Here is a 23,703-nt window from a genome sequence, read left to right on the forward strand (position 1 = left end):
AAAGAAAGCTTTCGTAGATAGATGTCGCTCACACAATTTATGTGTAGATAAAAGGCAGCGAAAACAAACCAGCGAGTTTTTACACCCTTTTTGAAACACCCTACTATCTCACGGCCTCGATTGCATGCAGTAGCAATTGGTGAAAACTTGTTCAGGCGCGGTTCTGACAGCCTGTTCTTTAGTGACGGCTTCAGCGCCAGAGCCGTTGGGGCACAACATTGTCAGGCTTTGCCGCCACAGCCATTAAACTTCATTGCTGACCTCCCCCTAAACGTGTCGCTGTAAGAAAGAAAAAAAAAAAGCTTCTAGCTTTGTTTGCGAATATAGGTTGTATATGTGCCGCTGGAGACGCCATATCCCAAAGAGTGGTTTTATCGCCGGTTGTTCTATGGAGTTAGCAGAAGCAGGGGTAGGTAGATTCCAGCATCCATCTATGAGCTCCAATACTTCCTATTGCTGTAATTAAGTTCGGCATAAAAAAGTAGGTCTCTGAATTTTCCGCTCCCGTTATGTACGACGTCGCGAACGAAAGCATTTGGTACAGGGGCGATAAAGAGAAAACGGGGTTATCGCCAAGAACGAGAATATTTCCTATTAACTGGTACGACAAACTTGGACGCACTGCGTTCGAGGAGGCAAAAGAAAAAAAAAGGCACGCGCAGGTTCAAAAACTGAGTCTCCATGGGAACGCAAAGAGGTGCCGGCAACAAATTTCCGTGATATTGGAAGATATTGGAATGACAAAGTGATAACAGCGGTAAAGCAGTCATGGGCGCCCGTTGAAATATTGAGACATAAACGTGATCTCATTCTCTCTACCGAACCAGTAACTCAAAGATGACAGCGTTACGACTTGTAACAACAGCTACGAGGACGTACTCACCTGTTCACTGCCGTAGTCGAACCGAAGCAAGGTGTGGGACCGAGCTAGTTGTTATTCCTTGACAATGAACACAGCGCGACAGTTGTTTCTTACCTTTTAACAGCCTTTTTTTTTTCAGTCATTTTCCTCATTTCTCCGCAGTCGCGCTGTGATCATCATCATCGATGATCAGCATGAAAAAAGACACCGGACAAATATAGCTTCGCGGCTCGTAATGGTTTGAATTTCGTGCATGTCGCAGCTGCCCTCAGTGAATAGAACGAGACTATAGTTGGTCACAACCTAAGATGAAATACACGCTCCGCCCCCAGAACTGCGACGCGCCCGCCACTATTCATGTGCGCAAGTATTTTTTTTTTCGCTGAAAATAGTAGGCATAATTAAAATTTAGTCGTCCCTACTTAAAATATTATCTTTCCCCGACTAGTGCTGTCGGAATTTTAGGTGAAATTTGCCAGAAAGATTTTTTTTACCGAAAGCGAGCCGCACGCACATGTGTCTTTATGAAAAAATCACCTACCTGCAATACGTCAAAGGTGCTTGACGTCACGAAAATGAGAAAATACAATTGGTTGGAACATCTATGCAAATATCCTCTGGGTGGGACATTTAACCTTAGGTTGTTCACATTCGACTTTTATGTTTCGGGCGTCGATCTTGTTAAGCTGGCCGTCCCATGTGTTCCTTTATTGGTCATACGTGTTCATTGCAGCCTTTTCTTTTTGCGAGATAAGCATTCATAATTGTAGACACTAATACCAATATGTCGCCCTGCATCCAGATAAACCGTTGCCATGGCGGCTACGTATGCCAACATGCTCAAGTTCTGCCTAGTAACAGCCATTCTTATTGCTGGATCGAGGTCGGGTAAGTGCTCTCCACGTTCCGTTTCCGCCGCCGTGATCATTATTATTTGTCTCGCACCTTCACTCGTGTGCAGAAGAATCCGACAAAGAAGACGCAAGTGCCCCCAAGTATAACATTCGCCTGGCCAACGGGACCAGCTTCGAAATTACCACGCATGGCTTTCAAGAGTTCTCAAAGGTACCGTAGCTGCTCTCGAAGCTTGGCGCTCTGTAGGTGACGCCAAGCGTATACGTGTCTCACAGGTTCAGTACGTGTAGCTCAGAAAACGATGCATCCAACAGACAGTCATTTAGCTTTAGATAGAACTCCAGAAAAAAAAAGCATAATTTCTGTAGATTGCGCAATCTCGTAATAGTCGACTGCCACACCGATTTCGTTGTTTCTTAACAATTTTCCTTTTTTCTCTCGTGTGGTCATTTTGTGTCAATCAATTTAACCATAACCCGTTGTCATGATTATTCAATTCCTTGCAGGCGCATGCGTAGTTGAAGTCTGTATTGAGTCGTGTCGGCAGTAAATTTTCCATTTTATAGTCAGCGCCTGTGATGTCTGTACCTCTTCCTTCGTCTTCGTTTTCAACGCGCAGTTATTATTGGCAGTAAACCAACGGACGCATGCATTTCGCCTACGGTTCATAACAGAGGCTTGTCGAATGATAACAAAATCCTCTTCTGTGTTGTCACAGTTTTATTTTTGCCTGCAGAGGCTGTTTCCACTCATATTTCGTTTTACGCGAAATTATCATTCCAGAGAAGTAGGCCGCAGTTCGTAATTTCTTTCGTGGGGTCCTGATAGAAGAGTCGCTTAAAGTATTCACAAAGGGAACAGATCAGTTAAAAGTAATGCCACCTGAAGATGTTAGCTACTGCTATAGACGTCAGACTCTGCCCAGGCGGCGCTGCGAAAAACACCGCCACCAGCGCCCTCATCGTAGCCCTCGCCCTAACTGGGTAGTGCAAAGAGAGCCGCCCGCAAGCGAATGTGCATAGGCCGCAATATAACCCTCCTCTTTCGTTGGTGTCGAGGCGCGGTGTCCTGAAAATCAAGGACCTGGAAAGCTTCTTCCGCCAATCCACGCTTCAGAAACAAAGGAAGCTGATCAAAGCGAACTGCGAGTACGATGCAAAATAAGTTTTAGTTATTCCCGCGCGCTGCAACTCGCAAGTACAAGCGAGCATCACACGACACCGAGTTCGAGGCAAGCCCTCCGACATCCGTTCTCTAGAGCCTAAATGCGTTAAAATCGGGTATATACGTATGTCACAGCGATAAAGTACCTACATACACGATCAATTTACTTAGCTATGCATCTTACGATCAGTGGTACAAAACTCGGTTCGTCAGGGGCGAATGGGCCCGGCGATTTTCGCCTTTTTAGTTGCATTCTCCCTTAATTCATCTCTCGCTTCCTGTGCATTGGAGTGTTTTATTACGCATCCTCAAATGGTCTCTTGATGGTCGTCTTCCGTTTGTATGTACTGCAAATGGGGATACGCGCGTGTCCACTTTCGCGGGGTACAACCAAAGGCAAAACCGTGGCCTCCGAGATAGCTACGGCAACCGCGGAGGACACGGGCGAAACAAACCTGAAGGGGGTCACGACCAACATTCTGCGATTTACTTGTATGACGCACGTGGTGTTAGCTAGTTAGAACAAGAACTCTGAGCCTTCAAAACGTACATACGTCTGCGATGCTGTGTTGTGACGACCAACTCGTCGCGGTGTGCGTATCACGCGTCTCCAGTCTGCCTCTATAGCTGCTCACTTCGTGTTACACGACAAGCACCGCGGTCAGAGCCTCTGCTGGGCTTCATAGTCAAGGTTACCACGGTTTTGCATCAGGGCTACGCAAAACAACAGCAGAGCCACACATTCATGCCACCGGCTGTGGAGAACGCGGGTACTTCGCTTACCCAACACGCTCGTAACGGCCCGTATCCAGCGCTCTCGCCTTTCTTCTTCGTACGACAGCTATGGAAATCGGTAAAACTGAACGTTGTTATTCAGTCTTTTACGTCCGTGGCAATTCACAACGCAACAGTGCGTCTTTTGCGGAGTTTCTTCGTAGCGTGCGGAGGGCTCTCGTCTGCTGCTGTTTTCGCCGTCGTTCAGGCGAATTATCCAGCAAGCACTTCACGACGGTTCGGTGGCGAGTCCGACTAGCGGAGAGCAATTCACAGCTCTCGTTCTGAGTGCTAAATGCGCGAACACACGCGATATTAAGCTCAATCGTTGTTTCGCACTCGCTAGTTGCACCTGGTCCCATAGCAAACTATGCGAGAGAGTCGGTCTATGCACTACTCAATACTTCTCCGACAGGTGGCGCCCCACATCTTGGAAACTCCAGAGTCTGACGTCTATACGTGAGATATGAAGTTTTGAAAGGGACTCCATTCTCTTTGTCTCTCGTTCGTCATACCGTTGACCATTTTGCGGCTTTGACCAAGTGCGGCCATTTATTTACATGGAACTGGGCCGTTTCCAATATAAGTTTCGGTTCATACATGCAAAAAACGACGTTAAACCTGGTATTATAACGGGTAAACTCTTGAAGTCTGTCCAGTGATGCGCTTGTTCGAAGTCTTATCCGTATCTCTGCCGCCGCTGCTAGGACGCGACTCATTGGCATCTTCAAAGAGTCATCCTCAGTGCCTCACGTAGCAGACGAAACACCTGCAGCATTAAAACTCTTCAGTGATAACGTCCGAAGGGTCTGCACAATGTACCACGCGAAACCTAGCTGTTCACACTTTGTTCCTCAATCCAGGAAAGGGGCGCGGCCCTTAGTTGACTATGTGACGTACTTGCTCAGTTCAGTTTTATTGCTTTAAAGCAGGGTTGCCGTTGGACAGATTTGAAAAAGAGCCAAAACTCAAGCTGAAAGTACCCAAAGTAGCCACCTCATTTAATCTTAGCGCCACATTTATAGCCAAATAGAACAAAAGCGATATTATGAATAGAGTTTTTATTATCGAACAATAAACAATATAATTTTGCATAAGTCAGAACGTAGAATAAAGAGCACAATATATTTTCCCTCTTGCTTGGCCACAGGCAAGTTGCAAATAAATTGATAAATTATTTTAAGTTCAGGTCGCCTGCAGTCTGTTTGTCTACAATAGGGAGAGTTCTTGCCAAAGTAATCTTGGGCCAACGACTCAGTCGGAACATTAAAAAAGCTGAAGGTGTTTTTCCTTGAAGCCGTAGAACGAAGTACAAGGCCGGCTTCAAGTAGTGAAATCTGGTTGAAGATGAACAGCCATTTTGTTGCGTATATCTCTTTTTTGTCAAGTTCACAAGCGCTATGAATCAGCATTAAAAACTGGTGCGCAGCGTCAGCAGTGTGCTATAGCCACGCGCTTGCATGCGCGCAACTTCGTCACGCAGCTTTAGTCCTGCCGCGTGTTGGGTACCTCGATGAGCAGCAGCCCGCTCGTGAGGGCAGGACATGCGCGCGCATCGGTTAACACGACAGAAAAGCTTGGAGACGATGGCTACGCTTTAGGGTTACTTTCTAGTTTATCCTCAAATAATAAAAAAATGGCTCCAGTTTAGCAGTTAGAAGTGGCCAGAAAGTAGCCATAGAGCCAACATGAAATTTTTATCGCCAGACAGGGTTGTGAAGCAGCCAATTTGGCACAAATTAGCCACCAGCGGCCACCCGGCCTTAAAGGCCCACATTGTAAATGGAAAGAATGCGGACCTTTTAGGTTGGGGTTGCCGTTACTCTGTGAAATGCTTGCGCCACTCCAATACGAAGATCGTGAACATTCACTAACACGTTCTGTTTGCTTTTTTTTTTCTCTCCACTATACGCAGTGCCTACAGCGTGGAGCAACAAAGGTGAATAGCTGCTTCTATTGACGTGCTTCCAATTGAAGTTTCCCAGGCGCAATGGTAACAATGTATATGTCAACCTCTTTCTGCAGGGCAACAACTCCGTAGAAATTGTCAAGTTCAACAAGGTAAGCTTCGTTGATTTGCTTCTGCTGACAACAGGCTTGAAACTACATGCAATTTTACGTTTTAATGCCTTGCTCGCCCTCTATAAAAATGCGTTTCTGGAAGCTAGAATGGGCAGCAAAAGTCTGAAGTGAAGCCTGCTTTAAATTTCGAAGCCTCTCGAAGGTACAGTACGGTCCACTCTTAGAGGGAACACGCGAGCGCGCGGCCGGCGGTCCGCGGAGCGCTAACTGCTGGCGTGATTTGGAAACGCGGAGCATGCGCGTAGGATCACAAGGGCGGTTCGTGTCCCGCGTCGTCTGCTACTTCTTCGACCCAGCGCTCGGCGCGCGCTAGCGAAATTCCATATTTCTACGGTTGGAATGACAAGCTTGCTATGATCTCTGCATGGGGAATAAATTTCCTTGTCTATTACAAAAAGCGGCCGGCTGGTGCGAGCAGCATGTTGAAAGCTTACGACTAACTTATCGGTGAGCGCTTACAAGAATAGACTGTTGGGCTAGTTGGTGATTCATTGTGAGGGAAACTGCGCAAAAAAAAAAGAAACGTCGACAAAAGGAGAACAAAACAGCACAAGCGCATGAGCTTGTGCTGTTCCGTACTTTGTCGACGTTTTCTTGCGCAGTTTGCCTCATAATGCGCACTTATACTCAATTGAAGTTAGGCCTCTCATGTGCATGGTGAGAAGGGTTTCCAACCAAAGTGACAGGCTTTAATATCACTTTTACAGAATTCCATAGCTGGGGACACCCCAGTCGAAATTCGGCCGCTGGGGCCGCGAATCGGATCGCATCAAAACTGGCGAAAAACCAGAGCAAGAAAACAAACACGTTTTTTTTCCTGCCTTCTGATTAGCCGACGAGGCGCACGTAGAGTGGCGGCTACATGAATCGCACCGCTGAATAACTGAAGCGCTGTCCAGCGCTCGCCGAGGGCAGGGGCGGAAAGTAGCAGACGAACAGCGGCAAACGCCGCCCTTTATGCGCGTGCGCCGCGTTTACAAATCTCGCCGCCAGTTTGCGCCACGCGGGCCGCCGGCCACGCGATCGCGAGTTCCCACTAACAGTGGACCACACTGTACATGGTTGGCCCCCACCCCTTCGCTCCTGTATGCAGACACCATGTGGTCTGTACCTACATAATTTTTACAACAGAGCTCTTAAGCTCGAGGTTTGCCGCGTGTCGTAGATGGAAAATTATCATCATCATGAACAGGCACGTGCTCAATCACTGCCCAAGCACTCTGTACTGATGGTGAACAAGAGAAGCTGAAACGTGCGGCGCCTAATCGGTATTTGCGCGCCCCGCCACGGTGGTTTAGTGGTTATGGCACTCGACTGCTGACCCGAAGGTCGCGGGATCGAATCCCGGCCACGGCGGCTGCATGTTCGATGGAGGCGAAAATGTTTGAGGCCCGTGTACTTAGATTTAGGTGTACATTAAAGAACCCCAGGTGGCCTACATTTCCGAAGCCCTCCCCTACGGCGTCTCTCATGATCATATTGCGGTTTTGGGACGTTAAACCCGAGATATTATTATAATCGGTGTTTGCCTACCGTGGGTTCCCTTGTTAATTTTAAGCGGACCATTGTGGTGAGTAGTGGGATATGCCGAATTTCTGTGGCACATACGAGCTATAGGAGTTTGACAGCAGAGCTGTTATGGTCGATGATTACCGTGCGTCGTACATCGAAAATTACCATCATCAGGAACCGGCACGCGCTCGCTCTCTCCGTCCTCTTCTTCACCGCCTTCCTCTTCTTCTTCGTTCCCGGAGCACGTGCATGAATTTGTCCGGCGTGGGATGCAGTAACTCTGATGGGTGAGAGAACGAGTACAGAGAGAGAGAGAAAGAGAAAGATAGAAAGAGAGAAATTCTTGGCGAGGCCAGATTCGACCCCGCATCCCTACCATCCGATGACGAGCGTCGTAACCACACAGCCATCCAGGCACGCTAGCAGAGCACAGCATAACCTTGTGTAGTATAGTATAGTAAGGAGGTGGCAAAGGGATGCGAGGGTGTGGAGGAGGGAAAGGAGGAGGGGAGAACGAGCATATACATAGAGAGAAACAGAAAGAGAAATAGGTGTAAAGAAAGGGAAGAAAAAGTGAACAAGAAGGCGAGAGAACGACTGCAGAGAGAGAGAGAGAAAGGGAAGACAGGCAGAAAAACATAGAAAGACAAAGAAACAAATAGACGTAGAGAGAAAGAAAAAGACACAGACTAAAAAGATAAAAAAGAGAGCATGCATAGCCATTCAAAGTATGGAATAGCGAGGGGTGGGAAAGACACAGGTGAGAGGGCAAAAGCCTAGCCAAGCCAGGACCATCCAGGTGCCCACCAGCTCTGGTGTGCCCTAGCCCTGCGAGACTCAGTGCAAGCTGCGCTATTTTTTTTTTTTTTTAGTGTTTTCGACGTTAACGGCTGTCATTGTAAACGTACCCGTTATGCCAAGCGATAAGAGGGTACGACGTTGGGCTGGGTGGTGTTGCATTGTTTGAAGTGAACGACAGCGCGTAAAACAAGGACGAAGAGAAGACGAACGACACCAGCGCTGATATAGGGGATGTTATTTTGTATAGTAAGTATGACGTAAATGTGAAGAAAGTGGATGAAAAGATAACTTGCCGCCGGCAGGGACCGAGTGACGCGAGCAGGCAGAAAAAGGATGTTCCACACTCGCCGTCATGGCTACTAGCGGCGCTTACTAACACTCCGAGGTTTAAATGCACATATATACGCCATAATGTGGACGGGAGGACGACCGCCGCCGTAGCTCAGCGGTAGAGCATCAGACGCGTTATTTGAAGGTCGCAGGTTCGGTCCGTGCCGGTGGCAAGTTATCTCTTCGTTCCACTCTACTTTCTTCACATTTACATCATAATTATTACAAAATAACATCCCCTATATACTTTCGTTGGGTTTCTTGTCTGTTGGTTCTAATTAATGTTGTGTCTAGCAAAGAAAAACGAGCCCTTAAAATTCCCCTTCTTTCGTTTATTCACCAGCGCTGATGTCGTTCGTGCTGTCGTCGCCCTTGTTTTACGCGCTGTCGTTCACTTCAAACTATGCCAAGCGAGCTGAAAAAAAAAACGCGCTGCAATGATCTAAGCAACATGCGCAATGAAATGGATTATTCAGGAGACTATACTTCAATACTAGCGCACGCGTACTGATTACGCCCACATTAATATGCCTTCTTACCTTGGAATCAGTTTGTAAGCTCTTCTATAGAAAGATACAATTTGGTGCTGTACCTGATGCGCTGAGATGTCAGATGTTCACTGGTTGGTTCACTGTGCAGAAATTTGAACATTGAAATAGGCACCGTATACATATAATTTACAAACTTAGTCATAAAAAGAAACCACCATATAGTATCATCATCATCAGCCTGTCTACGCCCACTGCAGGGCAAAGGCCTCTCCCATGTTCCGCCAATCAACTCGGTCCTGTGCTTTCTGCTGCCACGTAATACCTGCAAGCTTCTTAATCTCATCTACCCACCTAATTTTCTGTCTCCCCCTCACGCGTTTGCCATCTCTTGGAATCCAGTCAGCTACCCTTAATGACCACCGGTTATCCTGCCGACGTGCTACGTGCCCGGCCCATATCCATTTGTCTTCTTGATTTCAACTATGATGTCCTTAACCCCCGTTTGTTCCCTGACCCACTCTGCTCTCTTCCTGTCTCTTAAGGTTACACCTATCATTTTCCTTTCCATCGCTCGCTGCGTCGTCCTCAATTTAAGTTGAACCCTCTTTGTAAGTCTCCAGGTTTCTGCTCCGTAGGTGAGTACCGGTAAGATGCAGCTGTTATATACCTTCCTCTTGAGGGATAGTGGTAGATTAACATTCATGATTTGATAATGCTTGCCGAATGAGCCCCAACCCATCTTTATTCTCCTAGTTATTTCACTCTCATGGTTCGGCTCCGCGGTTACTACCTGTCCTAAGTAGACGTACTCCTTTACAACTTCCAGTGTCTCGCCACCTATCGCAAAGCGCTGTTCTCTGCCAAGATTGTTGCACATTACTTTAGTTTTATGCATATTAATTTTCAGACCTACTCTTCTACTTTCCTTATCCAGTTCAGTAATCATGAGCTGCAATTCGTCTCCCGCGTTACTCATCAATGCAATGTCATCGATCTCTCCAATGTTATTCACCGCGTGTTTTCAGGAGGTTTTCAGGGCCCTAGATTGGGAAGAGTTAGGGATAAGAGTTAATGGAGAGTATCTCAGTAACCTACGATTCGCTGACCATATAGTATAACACCACTTATTTTCCTTTTATGGTGCCGCCTGTGGGCGAAAGTGGCGCTTTCCAATTACCATTTACGTGCCTGTATTCCACGAAAGGGTCTCTTGGAACGCTATTAAAGCCGAAGGCCTTAAATGGCGCGGCTTCTGCGAGTATAATAAAAACTAAAGAATAACATGCGACCTACTAAATTCAGCCTCCATTCTGCGCAAACTATACCAAGTTAGCTTCCCCAATCTGAGCCATAGCCTAATCATCGTTCATGGCATCGCCTGTTATTGTTTCGATCGCAGTGCGCTAGGGACCTGTACGACCGCGTCCAGTCAAATATCACAGATCACCTGCGCATCAGAGACGTCGGTGAGCTGGGACCTGCGTTGCGAAACCTGTCTTCGCTTCACCGGCTGAACGGCAACATCGTCAAGAACCTCGAAGCTTTGCAAAACAGCTTCCAGAGGCTGCGCCTGCCACCTTCCGGTGGCGCGTCAGGCATCGAACCCTTGCAGCGAACACTGCAGTCGGCCAGCGAAGCCTTCCGCAACATGTCCAAGTCGGTGACGTCGGGCGCCGCTCTGCAGACAGTGGTGCATAACTTCAACCGAACGTTGCAAACATTCAACAGCATCGCCACGGCAGGCGTGAATGCCATGACGCCCACGGCCAATCAGCTCGTGCATCGCTTCCAGGTTGGTGACACGAATGTTGTAATGCTGATCGGAGAGGTCATACGGATTTACTGGCCGAAAGAAACACTTGCAGATACGATATATCATAAACATCATAACATGATCACAAAGTGCGTGCATGTATGGGAATTGTTTCTGTATAACTTTTTGTTATGCGCTCACTATATGCGCCCGACGTCAGCAGTAATTTCTAGTTTGCAGAAATATGGGTATATATGGCAGATGTAACAAGCCTTGCAATCAAGCAAAATTTTAGCGAACGTCTTATAAAGAACTCTCTGCCATATGCAGCGTAGGGCCTGCTAACTAGGACCAATTTAATTTAAAAAAAAGTGCAACGAGGTACGAAGATGCGATCAATGGCATTGTATAGGCTCGTGCATACTGGCAAGCTTGTTTACTTATCACCGCTTAGATAAGTAGCCAATATAAATTACTTAAACATTTAATTACTGCCATAATTGCGGCGATTCCTAGATGAAATTCTGTGTTGCATTCTCAAAAACTAGCGCCCAAAAGATGACGCGGCCCGCTACATGATTCCTGATTACTTTTCCTGCGTTTCGAGCTTGTAGGTGCAAAAGGCGATGAGACATGGAGACGAGTGCTTCGAGAGCTAGCTTCTAAACTTCGCAACAGCGAACGCTGCTGTCTCGCGTGCGCAACAGCAGCGCTCGCTCGCTTCGCGTCTTTGCCTTTTACGTGACAAATTGAAAACGCATAAACATGCGTGTTATAAGTATTAACGAGGATGGATATACAAGAACTTACCTGAGAGTTACGCACTCGCATGATCCTTAGCATATAGCTATATAGCTATAGCTGCGGACGCAAAGCAGCGTGATGTAGTCGCTGCAGCTCGGATACATACGGGCAAACTAGAAAGATTAGTGCTATTTAGCTTCAACAATTAGGTAGCACTTATTGCATTTTGCTTATTTCGAGCTAACAATGACGCTTTATTGCTTGCCGTTGTGCATTTATATATACTTGTGATGTATGGTTTCATACTTGCATTCCTCTTCCAAGCAAATTACCACTGTGGTATCATCTCACATTAATTAGATTCCTTTATCGCTTTCTCTTGCCGCACAAGTAATGTCAATATATTCAACGCTTCGATGAAAGTATTAGTCGTCAGGCAATCAGCTGCTTTCGTTAGCATAATTTGTGCATACGTATGCCTCACTATGGAAAAATTGGGGCTGAATTCAGCAGACTTCTTTTTCATAAATGCTCTTTTTTTTCTCGCGTTAGTTTGCCGGCTTCGCTGCCCAGCATTGTGATCGGCTTAAATATTGTCTTGCGAACATTATTAGCTTAACCCGTTTTTGTGAATACGGGCCTGGTGCATAGTATAGGGTGCGAAGAAAGTGAATGCAAAATAAGAGGCGCACTACACTGGAAAGGAAGGCGATAGCTAAGGTTGCTAAGTCTTGGAACATTGGCTCTGTCGGTCTCTTCAAGCCTTCGTCTTTCTTTGAGCTCCTGCCACGCGTAGATTCCTGTTTTAGGGTTGATATAATCGACTTAAAGGGGTGGTGCCACCAAATTTGTGGCTTGCGCGTTCTTTGCTGTAAGCGTTTCCTATAGCTCAAGGAAGCATGATGCACGCACCAAGATTAATGTATTCTCGCTAAATAATTTAATATCGCCTTTTGATGTGGACAACTTTCGGTTTCGGTTTCTGGGCGCTGAGGTTGGGCAGTGACGTAGAAGTGTAGGAGGCGTGGTCACGTGACCACACAAGGCTCTGACGCACTTAGCCAGGAAGCGATCGAAACTCGGCGAGTGATGTAGCAACCGATGCATTGCCGGTACTATAGTGAACTAGAATATATTCTAGTTCACTACCGTCGGTACGTACGTTGCGGAAGTGGCGGAGGTCCGGAGGTCACTCACATTACTGCAGCAGATATGGTGTGACGTCACTACAACTTTCGTTGCCAATCCTACAGATCTACGTCAGTGTTGGCGCGCTAGCGATGGGTTTCGATCGGGAGAATGGGCATTTAGGTACACTTTGGAAGTGAATTAAAATATATTCTAAACGTTTGCTGTGTCCGACCCTTCCTGTGGAATGTCTTTGCATACAGAGGAAACCCACAACAGGCTTGTTATAGCCTCGAAATTTGATGGCACCGCCCCTTTAATGGCTTCCCCTGGTCACACGCAGGAAGACTTGAAGAACATCCAAAACGTCACCCGGTCGTTGCCCAGGACTGACGTGGCGCGGCTCACGGAGCAGACGAGGGGCAACCTGACCTTGCTGGTGCGCAACCTGACCGGCGCTCTGCCTGTGCTCATGCGAAGGATGGCCACACAGGGAGCCGAGAGCACGCGGCTACTGAGGGAATTTGTGACCGCGCTATCACACAATCTCAGGAATGCCTCGTTGGCTCTCTCAAACAGTGGAAACCCGAGTGGAAACTCCACTGGCAGCACCCTCCCAACGGCCAGTCACGACCTCCTGCAGGCGTACGACGGCTTCCAGTTGGCCGTCAACAACGGAATGCTCGCGATGTCCGACTTGGTGCGCGGATCGCTGAAGCTCGTCAACCCGGCCAACTGGCACGTTGGCCGCGTCGGGCTTGGCGCCGGAGATGGACAAACGCCACAAGCTGGCATCAACAAGTTCATCGGGCAGCTCTTCAGGAGGAGAGGCTAGGCGTGTGTAGCATAGTTTCAGGTGTTTACATTTTTTTCTCACGTGACGTAGGTGGGGACCACGAATTGCGAAGTCGAAGCCAGCTGCCATGCCCGGAATCATCAAGTTCATTCGCCAGCTTCGTCAGACAGAAGCTGACTTTGTGTTCGTACAGTTAATCTGTAGCCATTTCATCGGGAAGACACGTGTCGGTATACAGGGAGACGTAAACGCAACGATGTAGGCACCTAAACGCTGCCGTTGGGAAGAACTTGGGTGCGTGCGTTCCTTCTGGAGCTTTTGTGACAGGATGTACAGTGCTAACATTATCGACGGAGTATGTTCTTGTCGCTTGAGAGCGCACTTTTCGTTGCTTTTTTTTATTTTATTATGTAAGTGAGGATTCTAATGAAAATTAATTGGGGACCAGAAATAAGGCGCCGAGGCATTTGAAAGATGCCTTTGTCAACGAACGTTTGTACGATATGTGAATACTCTCGAAACGAGTCTCCTCACGGTAGGTGCGGGCTCGACACCTGATAAAAGGCCATAATATCAGACAATTATTTGAGGGAAGTGCACTCGTTACCATAATAACATAAGCGTATGGGCGGCGCTGCCAGTCACGATACATTTGTTTAGTTTTATGTAATAACTCCACAACACTAGAACGTCTTGCCTTATGGACATTTCTAAGACTAATTTTGGCCTCCAAGGCCCAGAAAAACCAACATGTGCTTTTGTTACATGCAGCGCACTGGTGTACAACGCTTCATTTTGAATATACATATATATGTAAATAAACACTGAAGCACATAAACTATGCTCATATATGTAGGCGTATCTTCACGCAGACGGGATTTATTTATGAGGTAAGTTTAGTCCAGTTCTGTATACATTTTGTCCCAGGGCGGATGAAGTTGCGTCCGCACGCCTTCTGTTGCTCGCCTGTTCTTTTAGCAGTCTGCATATGCCAATAAGCGTGCTGAAGTGCGTCACACGAGGCGCATTATCCTAAGATTTTTCTGTTCTCGCGACGTTACGAAACATAGTAACACTATATAAATAATAATAATAATAATAATAATAATAATAATAATAATAATAATAATAATAATAATAATAATAATAATAATAATCAATCAATCAATCAATCAATCATTTATTTAACGTGCCCAGGAACAACCGTGAGGTCTTTGTGCAGGCGCACGCAAAAAAAAAAACAATAAAAATCAACAATACAATACAGACAGTCTTCAGAAATAAAAAGAGCAAAAGCACGTAGACAAAGAGAAATGAACACAAAAGCGGAGGAGTAAAATAAGACAATATGAGAAATATTGAAGGAAATTAAAAAAATTAGATTGCACATATACAACTATGCGGAAAGACGGAGAAGGGAAGACTTTGTACATTGTGCCATACTATGTCAAAACAGTGCAAAGCTCGGATAAAAACAATGATTGTGGACTATGAAAAACGTCAAGATCAAGAAAATTAATATTATAAAGACTTTGTATTCTGTGAACGGTAGAGTGTTGGAAGAAGCAGGCGGGTACATGAAACGGTCTGTTCTCTCTGGTTAACTTACGCGGAATTCGAAAATTAACACAATTGAGAAGTACAGGGCAGGATATGATACCGTGGACTAGCTTGTAGAGAAATAAGAGATCAGAACGATCTCGTCGGCAGTGAAGTGATGGCAGTGATAATGATTCAGCAGTATTTGAACGAGATCCAGAGTCATTTTTAGCAAAGCGATGGTTATATATGCTGAGGAATTTTTTCTGGACTCGTTCAATGGTGTTACCGCTGGATTGAGCAATGCCATTCCATATCACGGACGCATACTCAAGTTGCGGAAGACATATTGCCGTGTACAATTTGTGTAGGGCCATGGGAGACCTGAATTCTCGAGATATTCTACAAACACATCCGAGAGAACGAAGGCCCCGCATAGCAGCACGCTTAACGTGAGAAGAAAAGTTTAACGCGCTGTCAACAACAACACCAAGATCACTGATTTCATAAACCTTGCATAACGGCACAGAATTGACAAAGTATTGAAATGACACGCTAGATGTTTTGCGAGTGATAGACATGAATTTTGTCTTTGAGGTATTTAGAGAAAGGTTATTGCCGTTGCACCATTCGGAAAAAGAACACAAATCTGACTGCAGCAAGCGACAGTCGTTAACTGAATGAATTTCCTTAAATATCTTGATGTCATCGGCATACAAGAGGAAAGAAGAATTACGAATGGCAAAAGAAACATCATTAACGTAAATTAAAAATAGGAGTGGGCCTAATACCGACCCTTGAGGGACCCCACTAGTCACTTTATACAAAGAAGAGGTTTGGCCATTTACGGCAACATAACAAGATCTATTGAGCAGATAGCTGTGCAAGAGATTCACAATCGACAAGTCAACGTCAAAGTTCGCAAGTTTAACCATAATCAGTGTGTGGCTGACTACGTCAAAAGCCTTGCTCAGGTCACAGTAGATTACGTCAACCTGTCCTCTCTGAGAAATAGGTGTGGAGATCTGCGTCATGAAACTAGCAAGATTTGTGGTAGTTGAGCGGCCAGCAAGGAAACCATGTTGATTTGGAATCAATGAGTTTTTCACACTAAAAGACAATATTTTGTGAAGAGCCAGTTCGAAGATCTTTGATGTGGCACATAGTAGAGAAATCGGTCGATAATTAGAAACATCTGTCCCAGAGCCCGACTTAAATACTGGGAAAACACGAGCAGTTTTCCACATGCTAGGAAATGTGGAAGTGTCCAGGCAGTTATTAAATATCGTAGTCAGTACTGGGACAAATATAGTACCATATGCTTTTAGTATGGCGGAGGGGATGCCATCTGGGCCACATGATAAGGATGGTTTTAAGCGCTTAATGCATTCGCTGATAAGATTTTCATCCAGCGACAAAGCACTGGATGAGCTAACTGCCTTGGGCTGTTGTCTGATATCAGTGCTGGAGTCTGAGGCCTTATAAACGGATGAGAAATGTGTGGCAAAACAGTCAGCGACGGCATGCACTTCTACCCCATTTGAGTCTAGTAGTCTGAAGGACTCTCCGCTTTTGCTAGACCGTTTACGTACATACTTCCAAAACTCAGCCGGCCTGTCAGAGGCGCTTTTTTCTAAGAATTCAATGTACGAACTATGATCCCGTTTATATAGGCGTTTAGAGAGAGTTCGAAAAAAGCTGAACTCTTCCTTCCACTCGCTGGATGGAGAACATTTAGATTTCCTGTGTGCGTGATCTTTATGCTTCAGTGCACTGATAAGTTCAGATGAGAACCAGTGGGGATATTTACGTTGGTGAGGTGTATACTGGGGAATAAAATTAACCATGCTGCTCAGTACAATCTCCGTAAACCGATCAACCTGGTCATCAACATTAGGTTTGTAATAATATAATAATAATAATAATAATAATAATAATAATAATAATAATAATAACAATAATAATAATAGTTGGGGTTTAACATCCCAAAACCATGATATTATTATGAGGGACGCCGTAGTCGAGCGCTCCGGAAATTTCGACCACCTGGGGCTCTTTAATGTGCACCTAAATCGACGACGAGCTTCAAACATTTTCGCCTCCATCGAAAATGCGGCTGCCGCGGCCGGGATTCGCTACCGCGACCTTCGAGTTACCAGTCGAGCACCATAACAACTACACCCAAATGGCGGGTATAACACTAAATAAGGCCATCACTCTAAAAACTTAACAGAGTACCGGTCACTCTCTTTGGGGGAGTATTTTCTTGTCCCATATTTAACTCCCTCTTCTAGAGTAAATCAACTCTTTGTGAGGCAGAGTATAGCAATGCACGCAGACTGGGTTATAATACTCCACCTCAACAGAGAAATAGAACTCTTGCTGAACAGAGCAGCAGGACCCCTACGAAGGGAGTAGTAGTACACCTCCAGAAAGAATAGCAGAACTCTTTCAAGAATAGCAGCATTACTCTTCTAAGAGTTGTGATACTCTCCCGCAAGTAGTAGGAGGGCTCCTCCACAGGAGTACTGGTACTCTTCCAAGGAGAGTAGTGCTCTCTCGCAGGAGTACTTACATTCCTACGAGAACAGTACGAGAATTCGTGAACACAGGGTGTCGCGGGAGCCGACGTTTCGACAAGCGGACTTGTGTTCTTCAAGGCTGCAACCTTGAAGGGGACAAGTCCGCTTTTCGAAACGTCGGCTGCATAGCGACACCCCGTGTTCGCGAATTCTCATCTTTTCAAGCTTTCACCTTCCCCTGAACTTCTGCCTTTTACGAGAACAGTAGTAGTACTCTTTTTCAAAGTCTGATAATACAGTTTTGCTTGAGCACTAGTATTCTTTCAACGAGAGTAGTGATACTCCTCCAGATGAGTATTGTGATCTTTTTTAGGAGAGTAGTGATGCCCTTCCACCAGAGCACTGGTACTCTTCCAAGAGAGTGTGCAGTACCATTCCTTGAGAGCACACGTACGACAGGAAAAGACTTCCTTCCCACATGAGTTCCAGCATTGCTTTAGAGTTCTAATGCTCCCGACACTTGTATCACTGCACCTAAACAACTTATGAATCCTCCCAAACGCGCCATTCATAACAAGATAATGGCAGTGTCGCAGCCCTGAAGCAAAGAATCACGCTAATTTCCCTGCAAGATCTCCTTAACAGGGAAGTTCCAGCAAACCATCTTTGCTGGGGTTGCGATTTACTTTATGGTAGCAGGGTTGCTGACATTAAAGAGTTTCTCCACGAAAGTTAAATTTTTTACTAGGGACAGAATTTCAATCGTGGCTCTGATAAAGAAATATCTTGATACTTGAATATGGCATATCCATCTGCTAAGCTTCCATGAATTGTGTGCAGGTGACGTCATTAAAAGTTGTTTAGCTAGAGCAAAATAAAAATATTTCCAACTTTCTATTGAAGAATATACACAATAAAAAAAGAAATCAAAATGTGCTTCTAGCCCAATAAAAGCAACAAGATAGACAGATTACGCTTTCGTGTGCGTCAAAGAAACGAAGTTGGAAACGTTTTGATAGGTGTGATGATGATCAATGTTAAAGGGACCGTGACTAAAGGCAAATAACATTTCATGTAAGGGTGAAATGTCAAGGCTTGAGAATGTCTACGACAACAATACTGTACACACCAGCACTTAGTAATCAAGAAGTAAAGCCGAAACAAATGCCAGTGCGCTATATTCTAAGAGATCGAACGGGCCCTCGCCAAAAATCTTGACATGTCCTTTCCAGCGTCACAACAAACAAATGCCGTGCTCTTTACTAGATACATGTGTGCTTGATCAAGAGTTGTCATCGCCCGCTGTCCCCTTGATGCCGCCTCATCGATACTGATCAGGAGAAGGATTATAACTGCGCTTTACTCATGCCACAAGAGCATATGGACATTCCACTCTTTCTGAGGAAAAGTGGAGTGTAAAGCACATTTCGCTCTCTCTTTTCACACAAAGTGAACAGTGCATTTCATTCCATCCGTTGTTTTGCGAGAGTAAAAAAAAAAAAAAGAAAACGCCCTGAAGAGTAACCGGGTACATTTACTTCTGCGATACGCTCCCCAGTTTTAGAGTGATGGCGTCCTTGAAAAGTTATCTGCACAACTGTATTCTGTCGAACTATATAACAGTGTTACATCCGGTATTATTACATAAATAATAGGACTGTGAACGTCCTGTTTAAAACTTAACATAGAGGTATTGTGTCAGATGTTACCGTGGCAACCTCAAGAGGTACGCCAGCAGTTTCCTCCATGTGAAGACCAAGTTTTAGATACCTCAGCGTTTCTAAATTATTGCAATACTGTTTAACACTGTCACGTAATACTGTCGTTAGTACGTCAAAGATTTGTTTACACGTCCGATTCCTTCAACAAATTGCCCCGTAATCAGCCAAAGAGCAACACTCCTGTTGGAAGGCAGGGTAGTTATCGTATGAGCTTCTTCTAAACCAGTGCAGTTAAGCAACTGCGTAGCGGCAGTTTTACCGCAAGGGACACCTGGTCTGAAGTATTCATTGTACACGAGTATGACATCTGCATAAGAGCCTTTGGCTCCAGTGCGCGCTACCTTACATCGACGTTGCGGGCTTAATTTTTTTTCAGTGACGCGATCTTTAGAAAACGCTTTGCTTTTTGTCTTTCCGCCTCCGCTCACTTCTTCCTCACTTTAGGGTGACAAACTAGATGTCTTTCTTCCTGTAAACTTAATGTCTATGTCACTTCTATCCTCTTTCTTAACCTCAAATCAAAGAATATGGCGACTAAAACAATACGCATTTCGTTGTGCTATGCACGACATACCACTGCAATGCACTCTATACATTATTGCCCTAATAATAAGTCAGTTCGTCTGTAAATGTACTTCGCCGACTGTAGCAGTACAATACTGGGAAGTGAAGGTCACGATCATGCCGCGGGCAAAACAAACAAGATGACCACAAACAGCACTAGCAACTTGCGGCCGGAACAAAAAAATCACAGCATATCCATGGAGTGAATGATGATGAGTGGGCGAAGCTGCGGAGGTTTATCGGTAAACCGTGAATCTTCCGTGAATTCTGCCCAGTACATCATCACCGACGTGAGATCGGGCGCGTTTATACTAAAGGTTCGATGAGTTATGACGACTTGCAGCTCACGTTAATTTTACATGTACGCTGTGAATTTTCATTGTTTAGAAAACATCTGGCGTCTTTCGTTAACAGCTGGCGTCTTTTCGTTTTGCTTTAGAAACATCTGGCGTTCTTTCGTTTTGCTTTTAGAAAACAACTGGCGTCTTTCGTTGGTTTATTTCACCAATCAACGGCGTTTTGAACAAAATTTTTATTATTTAATCACGCACAGGAGAAATCTCACCAGGCACTACCTTGGAGGTAAACAATCGCTGCTAATGGGAATGAGAGACAGAAGAAGTTGGCTTTCAGCTAACACTTACACTTCTACTTCTACTAACGTTTCCTACTGGAACATGCCAATGGCTGCTAATAGGGAATAAGAGACAGAAGAATTCGGCTTTTAGTTAACGCGCACGCTGCGAATTTTTATTGTTCAACAACGCACAGGAAAAAATCTCCCACCGGCACCACCTTGGAGGTCAAGATCTGGTACTAGCGTTACGAGTTGGTTACGCACAACTACGACTACGAGGGACGAACGGGTGCCGCCTTAAGGAGCTTCGCCCCTAAAAGAGTTAACTTCTGAACAACACTGAATTTAGGGCTTGCATTCATTGCATGAATTCGGCGATAAACCTCGCTCGTATCACTGCATCATTCTAGGCAAGAAATATTGCAGCAAATAACGCGAACATGATAATGCCTATGGCAGGCTTCAGTTACCCGCTAGCGCGCTGAAAACGACCGTTACATTCATTACAAGAGGGTTCAGCGAAAATAAGGTAATCCTACAGAAACCACATGTGCTTTCGGTTTTAATTTTTACCGGCACTACAATCGTCATCACGTCCACCAACCAGTGTTGTGGGCATATTTCACGCCAATGGAAGAAGTCCGAACGCAGATCGAAAAATTCTGTTTTAAAAATTTCTACTCTCTTTCCAGAGAAACCGCTGCAAGGTTGGACACTTCAGACGGTACGCTTTCTATTGCGGTAGAAAACAGAAAAGCGATGAAGAACGGTAGACAGTCCCTTTAACGTTTCTAGTGTGTGGGCATCACCTTGCTCTGGTGCAGCAGCTGTAAAATCTTCCTGGCAGCGAGGATGACCAAGCATTTGAAGTGCCATCTTCGTTTCTTGTGAGGCTTTCCTACGCCTGTAAGACTTCTCCTTGACCTTGGGCATTGTGATATACATTTGAGAAAATATGCAAAATTATTAATAAATAAATAAAAAGATTGGTCGTGCTTTTTGATGTACAACAGGATATCTGCTCCCAGCTGTTCAATGCTGCAACTTGTGAAAAACTTGAACTTGACCCCTAATAGAAAATGGAAACAAAGACCGTGTTACGTCAGTTGTGTTTACTTTGTCTCCGTCTTTTATTGGCCAATAACATATCACAACACGAACAACAAGCTTTCTCAATCACTCCCCAGGGCCACTCTCTGTACCATCAAGCGGCTCCCTAAACACATTAAAATACCCACACCTAAATGGACGCTGCCCTCTCCGATGGCCAGGCCATCATACAGCATGGGTTTGCACGCAGACCATCTACTACACGACGGCATATTGGCCGCAAGATCGAGCGGAGTCGCCACCTGGCGGCTTCTGACTGAACCGCGCCTAGTGTGGATTGCTCCATGCGTCGTCTGCTAGCCACGTTGTGTTTGCATGTGCGCGTACGTCATGCAGGTCCTCAAAAGGCGGTTTGTTCCGTTGCGTTAGTGCAACTTTAACCGCTCATACGTATGCCTAACGCGACATAAAGAAGAATTTGGCCTTGATCGGCTGTATATGTACAGCTATAAGGTCAGTGAGTGCACTTGTCAAGAGTTCTCTGTGTGGTCATCGTATCCTCCGTTCACGAGAATTATATCAGTCTAGGTGCCGCTCTGTGGTTCAAGCGCATTGCAAAGTACACTTGGCGTTGTCCTAAAGATGAGAAGTAATAAATCTCATGTGAATATAGCCTTTGAGCGACTCAGTGGTAAAAAAAGGGCTCTCATGCACTTGCGGGTTGTGGTTAGGTGTATAACTTCAGGACTGTCGTTTATAGGTTACGCGACGAACTTTAGTTGTGTATGGTCCTGGTCCCACTACACAGAAATATTTTTGTCAAGTCACGTCTGACACTTCGGTACTTAAATTGTCCCCTAAAACGAACACAAATGTAATGTACGGAAATCGCAAAACTGAGTTGCCTTGCGCAATTTTAACATGTGGCGAATTTATACAAGAACACCCATGTACTTAGATTAAGGTACACGTTAAAGAACCCCAATGGTCCAAAATTAATCCAAACGGCGTACTTTATATTTATGTCGTAGCAATTTCACGCGAAGCCACATCTTTTTGCTTTACATTATCTTAAACGTTTGTGTTGCGTTGTAATAGATTGACGGAAGGCAGCGGACATAATTCGCGTGAAAAAACGTACTTTTGTCCCGTGAAATAAGCGGGCCTTTGTTCCATTACTGTCGTGCAAGTAATTAATCGAAGAAAGTTCCGTACTGTATAGTTACCTTTGTGAACTGTTACTAGAATAAAAACAAGCGCGTGCGTGTTAAACGCTTCTGCAGCGCTAAAGCGCTGTCAGCCACGTAGCTTTCTTCAGTAAACCTATGAACTGTCCTACATTGGAGAACTGAATAAGAAATGCAGATGAATATTTGAGCACGCAGTGCACGAAGTGCTATTTGAACTCATCGTGCAGGAATACGGGCTTTCTTTTTGTTGGGGGTTATCCAGATGAACAAGAAGTAAATATTTGATTCAGTCGCGCTACAGCAGTGCGTAGTAGGTGGAACACAAGCTGAACATGTACAAATGAATGAATGTCCTACATTGGAGAAAATGTACAAATGAATTAATGTCCTACATTGGAGAAGTATTGGAGTACATTGGAGTAGATGGTAAAAGATCAACGAATCCATGCAAGCAGATTACACTCCACATCGGTGGTGTAGATATTACATCTTCAAACGGACAAATCAGAATTCTCGGGGCACAAATAACATGTACAAATAAAACAAGAAAACGTCATCCATTGCGAAAACGCCGACTGTTGCCGAAGGAGAGCAACCCCGTTCGTTGGCAGAATGCGCTTCTCTCACAAGTAACATTCGGCGAGCTTCGTGCTTTAATTCGGGAGTGAAGAGCGCACATATTACCAGAAAGCTGCAGTCAACGCATTTTGTTTGCCGGAAATCGGGTCAAATCGCTCACAACGAAGCGCTGTTGTGTGCGTTGTATGCGCGCAGACGACCGCCTATCCACACTGGCGCCGCGACGGTGCTGCCACCTGAAGCCCGATCTCGCGGCGAATAGGTGCCATATTTAGTGCGGTACCCCTGTGCATGCCTTGCTGCCTTGGTGGTTTAGGCAGTTTAGGGGCCTGGCTTTTCCCGCATCGACGGCTTCCGTAACGAAACGACTGTTGTGAGTGCAGACAGTACGGAACGTTCGACTAGCCATATCGTTCGGTTGGCAAACTGTGCTTCGGCTACGAGAGTAAACAAGCATAACAAAGTAAACGCTTTCGCTTGCATAACTGGACCTAGCCGAGCTAAACCGCAGCCATTCTTTTAAACCAGTGGCGTAGACGGGGGGGGGGGGGCACGGGCCCGGTGTGCCCCCCCCCCCCCCCGCCGAATTTTTTTTTCAATGGCATACACAGCACAAAATGACACTCGACCACATCTGCCTGCCCTGCACACACTTCAGACCATGGAGGA

General features: G+C 45.5%; 1 protein-coding gene across 1 annotated transcript; it reads left to right on the plus strand.

Annotated features, from left to right (window-relative positions):
* Positions 1 to 1,677: 1,677 nt before the first annotated feature.
* Positions 1,678 to 13,379, plus strand: LOC119388435 (uncharacterized). The gene is made up of 5 exons (XM_049415290.1): positions 1,678 to 1,750; positions 1,824 to 1,927; positions 5,681 to 5,716; positions 10,271 to 10,663; positions 12,840 to 13,379. Exons 1-5 carry the CDS (start codon positions 1,678 to 1,680, stop codon positions 13,329 to 13,331), a joined length of 1,098 nt encoding a protein of 365 aa, XP_049271247.1. The 3' UTR covers positions 13,332 to 13,379.
* Positions 13,380 to 23,703: the final 10,324 nt, after the last annotated feature.

Source organism: Rhipicephalus sanguineus, chromosome 1, assembly GCF_013339695.2.
Source record: "Rhipicephalus sanguineus isolate Rsan-2018 chromosome 1, BIME_Rsan_1.4, whole genome shotgun sequence".
Taxonomy (NCBI): domain Eukaryota; kingdom Metazoa; phylum Arthropoda; class Arachnida; order Ixodida; family Ixodidae; genus Rhipicephalus; species Rhipicephalus sanguineus.

What these genes read in the sequence shown, in the direction of transcription:
- LOC119388435 (XM_049415290.1), top strand. Translation starts at nt 1,678, where the DNA reads ATGGCGGCTACGTATGCCAACATGCTCAAGTTCTGCCTAGTAACAGCC. An exon ending in TATTGCTGGATCGAGGTCGG is followed by an intron (nt 1,751 to 1,823) that starts GTAAGTGCTCTC and finishes ACTCGTGTGCAG; the next exon opens with AAGAATCCGACAAAGAAGAC. An exon ending in GCTTTCAAGAGTTCTCAAAG is followed by an intron (nt 1,928 to 5,680) that starts GTACCGTAGCTG and finishes CTCTTTCTGCAG; the next exon opens with GGCAACAACTCCGTAGAAAT.